Raw genomic sequence first — 13,759 nt, 5'->3', positions numbered from 1 at the left:
GCAATGTGTACATGTCAGTCTCAAACTCCTAATCTATCCCTCCCAGCCTTCCCCCCTGGTAACCATGCTTTTTTTCTCTAAGTCTGTGAGTCTATTTCTGTTTTGTGGATAAGTTTAGTTGTATCATTTTTAAAAGATTCCATGTGTAAGTGACAGCATGATAATCTGGCTGGCTGGCTTACTTCCCTTGATATGATAACCTCCAGGTCCACCTATGCTGCTGCAAGTGGCTTATTTCACTCCTTTTTATGGCTGAGTAATATTTCACTGTATACATGCACCACATCTTTATCCATTCATCTGTTGATGGACGTCTAGGTTGCTTCCATGCCTTGATTACTGTAAACAGTGCTTTAATGAACATTGGTGAATGTATCCTTTTGAACCATGGTTTTTTCTGGATGTATGCCCAGGAGTGGAATTGCTGGATCACAGAGTAGTTCTCTGTTTAGGTTTTTAAGGAACTTCCACACTGTTTTCCATAGTGGTTGCACCAACTGACATTCCTACTGACAGTGCAGGAGGGTTCCCTTTTCTTCATACCCTCTCCAGCATTTACTGTTGTAGGCTCTTTCATGGTGGCCATTGTGATTAGTGTGAGGTGATGATCTCATTGTAGCTTTGATTTGTATTTTTCCAATAATTAGTAATGAGCACCTTTTCATGTGCCTCTTGGCCATTGGCCATCTATATATCTTCTTTGGAGAAATGTCTTTTTAGGCCTTCTTCCCTTTTTTTTTTTTTTGATTGGGTTTGTGCTTTTGATACTGAGCTGCGTGAACTGTTTGTATATTTTGGAGGTTAATCCCTTGTCACTTCATTTGCAAATATTTTCTTCCATTCTAAGGGATGTCTTTCTGCCTCATTTATGGTTTCCTTTGCTGTGTAAAAGCTTTTAATTAGGTTTCATTTGTTTATTTTTATTTTCATTACTCTAGGTGGTGGGTCAAAAAAGATCTTGTTGCAATTTATGCCAAAGAATATTCTTTGTTTCCTCTAAGAGTTTTATAGTGTCTGGCTTTACATTTAGAGCTTTCATCTCTTTTGAGTTTATTTTTGTGTATGGTGTTGAGTGTTCTAATTTCATCCTTTTACATGTAGCATGTCTGCTGATGGGTAGGGCTTTGTTCCTGACCTGTTGGCTATTTGGCCCAAGGCACCCAACACTGAAACCTACAGGCTGTGGGGTGGGGCCAGGTCTCAGTGAGAAAATGGCAACCTCTAGGAGGGTCACACCAATGAGCACTCCCCAGAACTACTGCTGCCCGCGTTCTTGTCCCCACACTGAGCCACAGTTGCTCCCCGCCTCTGCAGGAGACTTCCAGTACTAGCAGAGAAGTCTGGCCCAGTCTCTTAGAGGTTACCGCTTTCCCCTTGGGCCACATGAGACCATGAGTGCACCCTCCACACGCAGAGTTTGTTTTCCCTAGTCCTGTGGAATTTCTCTCATCAAATCTTGCTTGCCTTCAAAGCTAGGTTTTCGGGGGCTCCTCCTCCCACTGCCAGATCCCAAGGTAGGGAGCCTGACATGGAGCTCGGATCTTTCACTCATGTAGGAGAGCTTCTACGGTAAAATTATTTTCCAGTTACTGGGTCACCCACCTGGCATGGATGGGATTTGACTGTATTGTGCCCCTCCAGTCGTCTCATCGTGGCTTCTTTGTCTTTGGATGCAGGGTATCTTTTTTGATAGGTTCCGTTTTTCTGCTGATGGAGTTTCAGCAGTTAGTTGTGATTTTGATGTTTCCATAAGAAGAGGTAAACTCATGTCCTACTCCACCATCCTGTCTCAGTGGTATGTCTCGGCTCACTGTTATAATTTATATTATTGCCTTAAGTCAGCCCTCATCACCTCTCTGGAGAATTCCATGGACTATATAGTCCGTGGACTCGAGAAGAGTCGGACACGACTGAGCGACTTTCCCTTTCACACACGACTGAGCGACTTTCCCTTTCACCATCTCCTATCTTCCACCAGAAATCTGGGTCTTTATACGTCCACAGGATGCTGTGATATGCTGCCCAGATCACTGTTTCAAGACCAAAGCACTCAGTCCTTCATCCATCTGGAGCACTGGCTGGCAATGCCTTACAGCTGAGTTCTTCCCAGTGCATGCTCAGATTCTTTCCCTCACTCTCATACATCAACTGGATAGGGAGAGATCCAAGGGACCCAGCGGAGGAATTGCACTTCTAAGGCTGATTTTTAACACAATAAGTTAGGCAAAATGCTTTGATTCTTGAATTTATACTATATAGCTATTATATAGATGTTACATTACATGTAAATATATGGCTTATATTTTCAGTGATTTCAGAGGTTATTTCATTATTAATGAATTTCCTTAAGGAAACCTCAATGAAAGAATAAGATTGTACAGTTAGTGGTAGGCTGCCAACACCCAAACCTCCTCGATGCCAGGTTCAGATTGCTCCCTAGGCCTTAGTGCCTTCCCTAACCAGATAGCACAGCCTCAAGGGTAAAATAGCAAACAGTGTGCCTCTTACCATGGGAGGCTTAAGGGAAAAGTTACAGGTAAAGGTTCATTCTGTACCCCTTCTCATAAAAATTTTACTCTGAAATTTTAGAGGGTAGCTCTGGTCTCCAGTAATCTGGTAAGGCGGTATATGTGTCAACTACGTCACTAAGCAACACTGGACTTCCCAGGTAGTGCTAGTAGTAAATAATCTGCCTGCTAATGCAGGAGACATAGGAGATGTGGGTTCGATCCCTGGGTCAGGAAAATCCCCCAGAAGAGGAAATGGCAACCCACTCCAGTATTCTTGCTTGGAAAATTCCATGGACAGAGAAACCTGGCAGGCTATGGTCCATGGGGCCACAAAGAGCTGGACACCACTGAGTGACTGAACACATGTAAGCAACATTACTAAAGGTAAAAATGACCCAATTAGTAACTAGCATCTGACAGGGAGGGATTTTAAATAAACTATTAATACCTAACAGGAAACTGTAACTTTGAGGTTTCCTGAGTGTGCTGACTTTTGCAACTAGGCAGATCCATTGGGGGGACCCTGAAAACTATGCCAATGGAATTATGAGAGAGAGTCGTCCCAGGGCATGTAAACCAAGGCAGCTTCTGCACCCATCCAACGCGAAGCTCTTTTCCTTGCATCTGAGCTTTGTAACCTGGGGACTAAAGGATTCTGATACATGGTCCTCTGTGTAGATTCAGCAAGAGCTCCCACAGGAAGAGAGACCCCCGATGCTGTGCTGTTGGAAGCTGTGGGGCCTTATGGCTTTCTGAGGAGATCGATACTCAAATCATACCAAACATGGCCTGTGTTCATCTTGTGAGTATGAATGTTAGGTGCACCTAAGACCCAGCCTTGTGGTTACTGTAGAGGGCATCAGGGCTCGAATTGGGCAGGCTGTGCCTCATGCCACGCTGAGCATCCAGCTCAGTGCGACAGGGGTACCTCATCTAATTCCATGAGAACAAGGCTTTTGTTTTAAATAACACAAACATGTTTTGTAGCTTTATTTGTGATAGAGTATAGTCATTTGCTAACAAAACCTACAAAAATAATTTTGAGTCCTGTTTTTTGGTCAAAACAGTCTAACTGCTGTCATATCAACTAACAGTTTCAATAGCAGATTCCATAACCGAGATGCAATGCACCAATATTTTCCCTGTTGTATTCCTGCATTCAGTCTGGGCTGCCACAGACAGAAAGCACAAGGGTATTTTTTTCTTGAATTTGTAGTGGAAACCTTGGCAGACAGGAACTGCTTCAGGCCTGTCAAACAGATGCATGAAATGCACCAATTTAAATGGGAGTGCTTCATTTTCCACATTATGATTGTTAGCGTACAGCACAGAGCTCAGTGATGCTGCTTGTCCTCCTGCTCCCTTCCAAAGGAAAAATCAAACTCACCTTAGGTATCTTGCTCATTTTCAGTTTCTCCCTCAAGTAGCTCAGTGTCTGATGTCCGCCATTGCTGAGCAAAATGCGTCTTGAGCATGTCCTCTGTGTGCCTGTGGATGATCTGATGGGCTGCCAGGATGTGCTTCCGCTGAGAGTTCCTTACTGTGCCGAAGGGACGGGAGACGTGTTACTCTGGACGTCAGAACAGATCATTCCCAAAGGTTTTCAAAAGAGTAGAGACAGAAATGATAACTTTGCAGGCCACATATTCTCTTGCTTAAAGCTAACTGGATTAAAGAAAATTTTCTGTGATTTTGGAAGGACACATTCCAAAGGTAATTCAACCTAAATCTCAATATTGCTGCTCACTCTCTGTTCAGTCCAGTCATGTTCCTCCCACTAGGTTGGCCTTCACTCCACGGCTGAGTGGCCTCCCTCACCTGGAATACCTGTACTCCAGATCCTGCCCTTCTGCAAAGCCCAGCCCAAGTCCAGCTCCTCCAGGAAGTCTTTGACTGAGGCAGCTCACATTTCTCATGACCACGCTTGAGTCTGTGCCAGTCTATTCAGTATTCAAGTGCTTCAGGGGAGTTTCATTTTGCTTTTCACCTAGATTATAAATGACCTAAAGGTAAAGATCTTGTCTCACGCTTCTCTTTGTGCTTCAGTCCCTAATATGAAGGGTACTTGTTGACTGATGAATTTGAGTTCATGGCTTTAGCAGTTGTTCTTAGTGTTACATTCTAAGAATATTTATTATCAAGGCTTAGTACATTAAGCATCCCATTTCCCTTTTGAAAAGTGGTAACCGTGATGATGATGGGGGTAGCAGTTAGCATTTGTCCTTACTTCGCGCCAGGTATGGTTTTAAATAGCTGGCATATAATTATTCATTTAAACTAATCACAACCCTAAAAGAGTATTATTACTATCCCCATTTTCGGATGAGGCAGCTGAGATTAGGTGATTTGCCTAAAGTCATACAGCTGCTACTGCTAAGTCACTTCAGTCGTGTCTGACTCTGTGTGACCCCATAGACGGCAGCCCACCAGGCTCCCCGTCCCTGGGATTCTCCAGGCAAGAACACTGGAGTGGGTTGCCATTTCCTTCTCCAATGCATGAAAGTGAAAAGTGAAAGTGAAGTTGCTCAGTCGTGTCCGACCCTTAGTGACCACATGGACTGCAGACCACCAGACTCCTCCGTCCATGGGATTTTCCAGGCAAGAGTACTGGAGTGGGGTGCCATCGCCTTCTCCGAAGTCATACAGCTAGTAAAGCACAATAAGTACCATGGCTTCTATGCTGTTCAGATGTCAGCTAGTTTATATAGGGTAAATCACATAGAAACTTAGAACACTTCACAGTAGTATGGTTGAAAGAATGGGGACTTTGGAGCCACATAGACCATGGTGCAATCTGCAAATTGTGTAACTTCTCTAAGCACTAATTTCCTTAACTGAAGTATGAGAACACATCTATAGAAGTTGTAAGAAATTTAGATAAGGTATTTCTAAAAATGCTTAATACATTTTCTGGAACTTGGTATGCATTTAAACCTTGGTTGTTACTATTATTTTCATCTATATACAGGTCTTCAAGGTCATTCCCATCTATCAAATTTTAGAAAAATAAGAGTTGGTGGATTAGGAAGACTCTAAGCTCAACTCCTCTCATGGGCACAGCAAAATTACAGCTATTTACAGAGAAACTATGGATAAGAAAGGCCAGAATCTACCAGAAAAGACCTCTACAACTAAAGATAATATAGAACAAACCATAATAGACGGGTAGGATGGGCAGAGTTGTGTTATAATCAAGAGCCGTACCCCTAGGAGGCAACCCTCAAACAGGAAAATTACTACAACTGCAGAGATTCACCAAAGGAGTGAGGAGTCTGAGCCCCACACTGGGCTCCACAGCACAGGGTACCAGCACTGGTAAGACAGTACTGGAACATTTGGCTTTGAAGACCAGCAGGGCTTGCTTTCCGCAGACCCTGTGACAAATAGACTCCACTCTTAAAGGACACACACAAGATCTTATACACTGTGCAATCTAGGGCAGAAGAAATAATCTGACAGGACCATGGGTCCGGCCCACCCGTTAATCTTGGAGAGTCTCCCGGGGTAGTAGAAGGCAACAGGACCTCACCCCTGGGGATAAAGACACTGGCAGGAACCACTTGGGGGAGCTTGCCCTACCACATGAATACTAGTGCTAGTGAGCACTATTTTGTAATCCTCCCTGTAACTTATTTGCCTTGGGACCTAGGCTATACCCATCAGCCTATAGGCACCAGTAATGGAATACCTCAGGCCAAGCAAGTAGGTGGGCAGGGACTCAGCACCAACTACCAGTGGGCAGGTTGCATTAGAACACCCTAAGCCCACAGCCACCCATGGACATAGTCTTGTCCACCAGAGGGCCCAGGACCTGGCCCTACACACCAGGACACAGGTAATATAGAACTGGGACCCCCAGGGCCTACTACAGCAAGAGACCTTGGATCCTGGCTCAACCCACTGGTAGGCTGGCACCAGTCCTGGACCCACTGGGTCCCAGCCATACCAACCAGCAGGACACCACCAGCTCTGAGACACTTTGGGCCCCCCATACAGCCTCCCCAGAATGTAGCCCCCATTCACCAGACACAGAATGAATAAATAAGGTCTTACTGTAAAGCATAAGAAATTATACTCACTATCCTGTGATAAGCCATAGCAGAAAAGAATGTAAAACGAGGATGTATATATATGTATAACTGAATCACTTTGCTGTCCAGCAGAAATTAACACAACACTGTAAATCAACTATACTTCAATTAAAAAAAAAATAGGCAGACTAGCAACAAAAAAGGGAACTCTGCAGAAGAATGGATGAACAGAGCGAGCAGTAAATGTTTTTAACCAAGAGTTAGAAAATATAAAGAACTAAACAGATGGAAATATAGTAACTGAAATGAAAAATACACTAGAAGGAATCAACAGTAGATTAAGTAATACTGAGGAATAGATCAGTAAGCTGTAAGAGAGTAGTGGAAATCACTCAAGCTAAACAGAAAAAAAGAAATAAGGACAGTATAAAAGACCTTTGGGACATCACCACACACACTAACATTTACCTTACAGGAGTCCCAGAAAGAGAAGACAGAGAAAGTGGCAGAGAACATACTTTAAGACATAATAGCTGAAGACTTCCCTAACCTGTGAAATGGATGAAACATGCGAGTCAAGGAAGCACAGAGAGAGCCCCAAACAGGGTCAACCCAAAGAGGACCACATCAAAACATACTGTAATTAAAATTGCAAAAATCAAAGATAAAGAGAGATTATTAAAAGCAGCAAGGGAAAAGAAACAAGTTATGTACTAGGGAACTCCCATAAGGCTATCAAGCTGACTTTGCAGCAGAAACTCTGCAGCCCAGAAAAGAGTGGCAAGATACAGTTAACCTGATGAAAGGGGAAATCTACAACCAAGAATATTCTACCTGGCAAGGCTTTCATTTGGATTTGATAGATCAAAAGTTTTCAGATAGGCAAAAGCGAAAAGGGTTCAGTACCACCAAAGCAGCTTTACAAGAAAGGTTAAAGGGACTTCTCTAAGTGAAAAAGAAAAGATCAAACTAGAAACATGAAAATTATGGGGGGGGAAAACTCATTGGTAAAGGTAAACATATAGTTAAGGTAGTAAATCAACCACGTAGAAAGCTAGTAGGAAGGCTAAAAGAGAAAAGTACTAAAATCACCTATCGCCACAATAAGCAGCTAAGGGATACACAAAGCAATTAGACACAAAATATGAGAAAAACAGTAATTATGAAGGGAGCACAATAAAATTCAGACTTGTTAAAATGCATTTGAAATTAAGAGATAAAGCACTTAATTATATATAGACAGAGTTGTCTACATCTATGTATAAACCTAATGGTACCCAAAACCCAAAAATCTACAATAGATACACACAGAGAAAGAAATCCAAATAACACAAAGAATAATCATTAAAAGGGAAGAGAAGGCAAGAATAAACAAAAGAATTACCAAAACAATCCCGAAACAATGAACAAAATGCTAATACCTACCTATCAACGTGTGTGTGTGTGTGTGCGCGTGCGTGCGTGCGTGTTGCTCAGTTGCGTCCGACTCTTTGTGACCCCATGGACTGTAGCTCACCAGGCTCCTCTGTCTCTGGAATTCTCCAGTCAAGAATATTGGAGTGGGTTGCCATTCCCTTCTCCAGGGGATCTTCCTTACCTATCAATAATTACTTTAAATGTAAATGAACTAAATGCTCCAATCGAAAGACACAGTGACTGAATGTATACACAAAAGAACCATATAAATGCTGCCTATAAGAGACTCACTTGGGACTTCCCTGATAGTGCACTGGATAAGAATCTGTCTGCCAGTACAGGGGACTCGGGGTCGATCCTTGGTCTGGGAAGATTTCATATGCCTCGGAGAAACTAAGCCTGTGCACACAGCTACTATGCACACAGCTACTGGGCCTGCACGCTGCAACTACTGAAGCCCGCTTGCCTACAGCCTATGCTCCACCAGGAGAAGCCATCACAACAAGGGACCTGAGCACTGCAACAGAATAGCGCCGCCTTGTCGCAACCAGAGAAAAGCCCATACAAAGCAATGGAGAACCAGTGCAGTCGAAAATAAAAATAAATTAAAAAAAAAAAAAAGATTCACCTGACATCAGAGGATAGAAAAAGGTGTTATATGCAGAAAGAAATCAACAGAAAAGCAGGGGTGAAATACTTATAAACAAATATTAAAACAAAGGTTGTTACAAGAGCCAAAGAAGGACATTATATAATAATCAAGGGAAGAAATAATTATAGATGTACCCAACACAGGAGCACTTTAATTCATAAGGCAAATATTAACAGACATAAAGACAGAAGTCAACAGTAACACACAATACTAGGGCATGTATGTGTGTGTGTAAGAATTTGTTTTACAGCAAGACCTAGGATATGGGTCCCTCTGTCACAGGCAATGAAAAATGAAATTATTCAGAAATTTCTCTGTAGTGAATTACAAACAGCTTTCCTGCAAGAACAGTCTTCTCTTCATCTAGAAATTTCCATATTTATAGAAAACCCCAAAACATTTTAATCTTTGTTTGTTTGACTCCATCCAGGTTTCCAAAACTAGGCACTTTAATACCCCACTTACATCAATGAACAGGTCATCCACATATATAATTAATAAGGAAACACTGGCCTTAAATGACACACCAGACCAGATGAACTTACTAGATATGTATACAGAACATGTAATCCAAAAGCAGAAGAATATACATTCCTTCCAAGTGCACAGGAACATTCCCCAGAATAAATTACACGCTAGGCCACAAGATGCCTATTGTCAAATTCAGACTTAAATTGAAGAAAGTAGGGAAAACCACTAGACCATTCAGGTATGACCTAAATAAAATCCCATATGACTATACAGTGGAAGTGAGAAATAGATTCAAGGAATTAGAACTAAGAGTGCCTGAAGAACTATGGATGGAGATTCATAAGATTGTATAGGAGACAGGGATTAAGACCACGCTCAAGAAAATGAAATGTAAAAAAGCAAAATGGTTGTCTGAGGAGGCCTTACAAATAGCTGAGAAAAGAAGAGAAGCTAAAGGCAAAGGAGAAAAGGAAAGATATATCCATTTGAATGCAGAGTCCCAAAAGGATAGCAAGGAGAGATAAGAAAGTCTTCTTCAGTGATCAGTGCAAAGATATAGAGGAAAACAATAGAATGGGAAAGACTAGAGATCTCTTCAAGAAAATTCGACATACCAAGGGAACATTTCAGGCAAAGATGGGCACAATAAAGGACAGAAATGGTATGGACTTAACAGAAGCAGAAGATATTAAGAAGTGGTGGCAAGAACACACAGAAGAACTGTACAAAAACATCTTCATGACCCAGATAATCATGATGGTATGATCACTCACCTAGAGCCAGACATCCTGGAATGTGAAGTCAGGTGGGCCTTACGAAGCATTACTATGAACAAAGTTAGTGGAGGTGATGGAATTTCAGTTGAGCTGTTTCAAATCCTAAAAGATGATGCTGTGAAAGTGCTGCACTCAATATGCCAGGAAATTTGGAAAACTCAGCAGTGGGCACAGGACTGGAAAAGGTCAGTTTTCATTCCAATCCCAAAGAAAGGCAATGCCAAAGAATGCTCAAACTACCGCAAAATTGCACTCATCTCACACGCTAGCAAAGTCATGCTCAAAATTCTCCAAGCCAGGCTTCAATAGTACGTGAACCATGAACTTCCAGATGTTCAAGCTGGTTTTAGAAAAGTCAGAGGAACCTGAGATCAAACTGCCAACATCTGCTGGATCATCGAAGAAATAACAGAGTTCCAGAAAAAAACATCTATTTCTGCTTTATTGACTCTGCCAAAGCCTTTGACTATGTGGATCACAACAAACTGTGGAAAATTCCTCAAAAGATGGGAATACCAGACCACCTGGCCTGCCTCTTGAGAAATCTGTATGCACGTCAGGAAGCAATAGTTAGAACTGGACATGGAACAACAGATTGGTTCCAAATCAGGAAAGGAGTACATCAAGGCTGTATATTGCCACCCTGCTTATTTAATTTATATGCAGAGTACATCATGAGAAACACTGGGCTGGATGAGGCACAAGCTGGAATCAAGATTGCCGGGAGAAATATCAATAACCTCATATATGCAGATGACACCACCCTTATGGCAGAAAGCAAAGAAGAACAAAAGAGCCTCCTGATGAAATTGAAAGAGGAGAGAGAAAAAGTTGGCTTAAAACTCAGCATTCAGAATACTAAGATCATGGCATCTGGTCCCATCATTTCATGGCAAATAGATGGGGAAACAGTGACAGACTTTATTTTGGGGGGCTCCAAAATCAATGTAGATGGTGACTGCAGCCATGAAATTAAAAGACGCTAACTCCTTGGAAGAAAATTTATGACCAACCTAGACAGCATATTAAAAAGCAGAGACATTACTTTGCCAACAAAAGTCTGTCTAGTCAAAGCTATGGTTTTTCCAGTAGTTGTGTATGGGCATGAGAGTTGGACTATAAAGAAAGCTGAGCACTGAAAAATTGATGCTTTTGAACCATGATGTTGGAGAAGACTCTTAAGAGTCTCTTGGACTGCAAGGAGATCCAACCAGTCCATCCTAAAGGAAATCAGTCCTGAATATTCATTGGAAGGACTGATGCTGAAGCTAAAACTCCAATACTTTGGCCACCTGATGCAAAGAACTGATTTATTTCAAAAGACCCTGATGCTGGGAAAGATTGAAAGTGGGAGGAGAAGGGGACGACAGGATGAAATGGTTGGATGGCATCACCGACTCAATGGACATGAGTTTGAGTAAACTCGGGGAATTGGTGATGGACAGGGGAGGCCTGGCGTGCTGCAGTCATGGGGTTGCAAAGAGTCAGACATGACTGAGCGACTGAACTGAACTGAGGCCACAAGACGTCTCAATAAATTTAATAAAACTTAAATCTCACATCTTTTATAAGTACAACTCTGAAACTAAAAGCCAACTATGAGAAAATACTAAAAACATGCAGAGGCCAAACAATATGCCGCTAACAACCAATGGATCACTAAAGAAATCAAAGAAGAAATTTAAAAAATACATGGAGACATATGAAGTAAAACATGCAACGATCCAAATCTCTGGGATGTCGTAAAAGCAGCTCATAAAAGTTCATAGTGATACAAGCCTACCTCAGGAAAGAAATATCTCAAACCAAGAACCTGATCGTACACCAAGCAACTAACAGAAGTCAGCAGAAGAAAAGAAATCAAAGATCAGAGAAGAAATAATTGAAAGGTAGCCTATTTCTTATGCAGTAGAAAAGATCAATGAAAATAAGAGCTCTTGCTTTGAGAAGATAAAATTGATAAATCCTTCGTGAAATTCAAGAAAAAAAGAGGGACCAAATAAATAAAATCAGAAATGAAAAGGAGAAGCTATAACCAACACCACAGAAATAAGAGAACAATATGAACAACTGTATGCCAATAAAATAAAGAAGCAAGAAGTAATGGACAGATTACTAGTAATGTAGAATCTCACAAGGCTAAAACAGGGAACATAGAAAGTGTAAAAGAGCAAGTACCACTACTGAAATTGAATAAGTAACAAAAGAACATTCCCAACAAACAAAAGTCTGGACCAGATGGCTTCACAGGTAAACACCTACTCTCAAACTTTTCAAAAAACTGCTGCGGTAGGAATGCTTCTTAACCACCTCATCTTCTGCCTCCCCTCCTCCTCCTGCCGTCAGTCCTTCCCAGGATCATGGTCTTTTCCAATGAGCTGGCTCCTCACATTATTTACAGTAGACAGGATATGGAAGCAACTTACAAGTCCATCAACAGGTGAAAGCATAAAAAGACATGGGTGTGTGTGTGTTTACACACATATATAATGGAATACTGCTGCTGCTGCTGCTGCTGCTGCAAAGTCGCTTCAGTCGTGTCCGACTCTGCGACTCTGGAGTGGGTTGCCACCTCCTTCTCCAATGCATGAAAGTGAAAAGTGAGAGTGAAGCCGCATGGAATACTACAGAACCATATACAGAAAACAAGCTTGCCATTTGCAACAACATGGATTGATGTGGACGGTACTGTGCTCCGTGAAATAAATCAGACAAATACTGCAGTTATCACTTACATGTGGAATCTCAAAAAATCAAACAAATGAATTTAACAAAACAGATCCCCAGATACAGAGAACAAGCAAGTGGTTACCAGTGAGGAAAGGGAAGCTGGGAGGGGCAAGATGGGGATAAGGGATTAAGAGATACAAACCACCATGTATAAAGTAAGTAAGCTACAAGGATATATTGTACAGCACAGGGAATATAGCCAATATATTATCATAACTTTAAACAATGTAATCTATGAAAATTTTAAATCATTGTTGTACAGCTGAAACGAGTAAGTCAACTAGACCTCAATAAATTTTTTTTAATGCATCCAAATAAATCAATAATGAGATATCTCAAACGGTCTGTATGTGATAGTTCTTAATTTGGGGTAAAGAGTATTTATAACGCATGGACACCTTACTTGGAAAGAGAAAGAAATATAATGTGTACTCCCCATCCAGATGGCTTTCTTCATTTGGGCTACATCCATATAAAGGGAAGAGGTCAGGTTTGCTCAGTTTGCCCACAGATGACTCCCACTGATCTCTATAGATCAAGACTCCTTCAGCTCCTTCCTCTCAGAGTCAGGAGAAGCTGGGGGAGAGGGTCATAAACCAGTAACTGTTAAACACAGGATTTCTCCTCTTCTTCAGGTGAACTGATATGAAACAGGCTGGCCTCACTTTGCACTGAGGAGGAGAAAGGAGTTACTTATTTTCTTAAGGATCTAGAAAACATAAGATCCCTTTTATAATAAAAAGTGATACAGGGATACTTATTATTTGATCTGAAAATTGAAGTTCTTTCGGTAGAAGCATTATCATACATTGTTGATGGGGATATGAATTGAAGTTTTTTTTGTGGGGGCAGTTTGGTTGTATCTATCAAAATGTAAAACATACACACTGTATTTCCAGCATTGTACTACTAGGAGTTTACTCTCAGACGAATGACCAGGGTGTTCACAGCTTTTTATAGGAAAACACACAGGAATAAACTAAGTGCTTACTGCTGGGGGTAGTGGTTTAAAAACTACGGTACAATCATGTAATGGGAAGACAGGGTATTTCTTTGTTCTCTTCTAATGCATTAGAACTCTACCATTCCTTACTCCCTAGTTACATGATCTGAAATATTACATTTCTCTCAAACTCGTCTAGAATTCTCTTGCAAACTCTTGAAACCTCCCAG

The 13,759-nt window shown here is 41.4% G+C and overlaps 1 protein-coding gene and 1 non-coding gene across 7 annotated transcripts in view; both read right to left on the bottom strand.

Annotated features, from left to right (window-relative positions):
* The window catches only part of CFAP91 (cilia and flagella associated protein 91), a 135,670-nt gene that overhangs the window by 50,940 nt on the left and 70,971 nt on the right, over window positions 1–13,759 (bottom strand). For 5 of the 6 annotated variants that reach the window (XM_069554750.1, XM_069554755.1, XM_069554752.1 and 2 more), the window contains one exon: window positions 3,898–4,050. In XM_069554750.1, coding sequence (XP_069410851.1) covers window positions 3,899–4,050 — 152 coding nt within the window. In that variant the 3' untranslated portion in view covers window position 3,898. Of the gene's footprint in view, window positions 1–3,897; window positions 4,081–13,759 lie in introns of all 6 variants that reach the window. The other variant, XR_011249402.1, reaches the window with a different exon arrangement.
* LOC138431630 (small nucleolar RNA SNORA31) lies at window positions 3,654–3,776 on the bottom strand. The gene has a single exon (XR_011253782.1). It is a non-coding gene; the product is annotated as a small nucleolar RNA SNORA31 (small nucleolar RNA).

Source organism: Ovis canadensis, chromosome 1 (assembly GCF_042477335.2).
Source record: "Ovis canadensis isolate MfBH-ARS-UI-01 breed Bighorn chromosome 1, ARS-UI_OviCan_v2, whole genome shotgun sequence".
Taxonomy (NCBI): Eukaryota; Metazoa; Chordata; class Mammalia; order Artiodactyla; family Bovidae; genus Ovis; species Ovis canadensis.
Note: the sequence above shows the minus strand (reverse complement) of the source record. Positions and strands in the feature narration are given on the sequence as shown.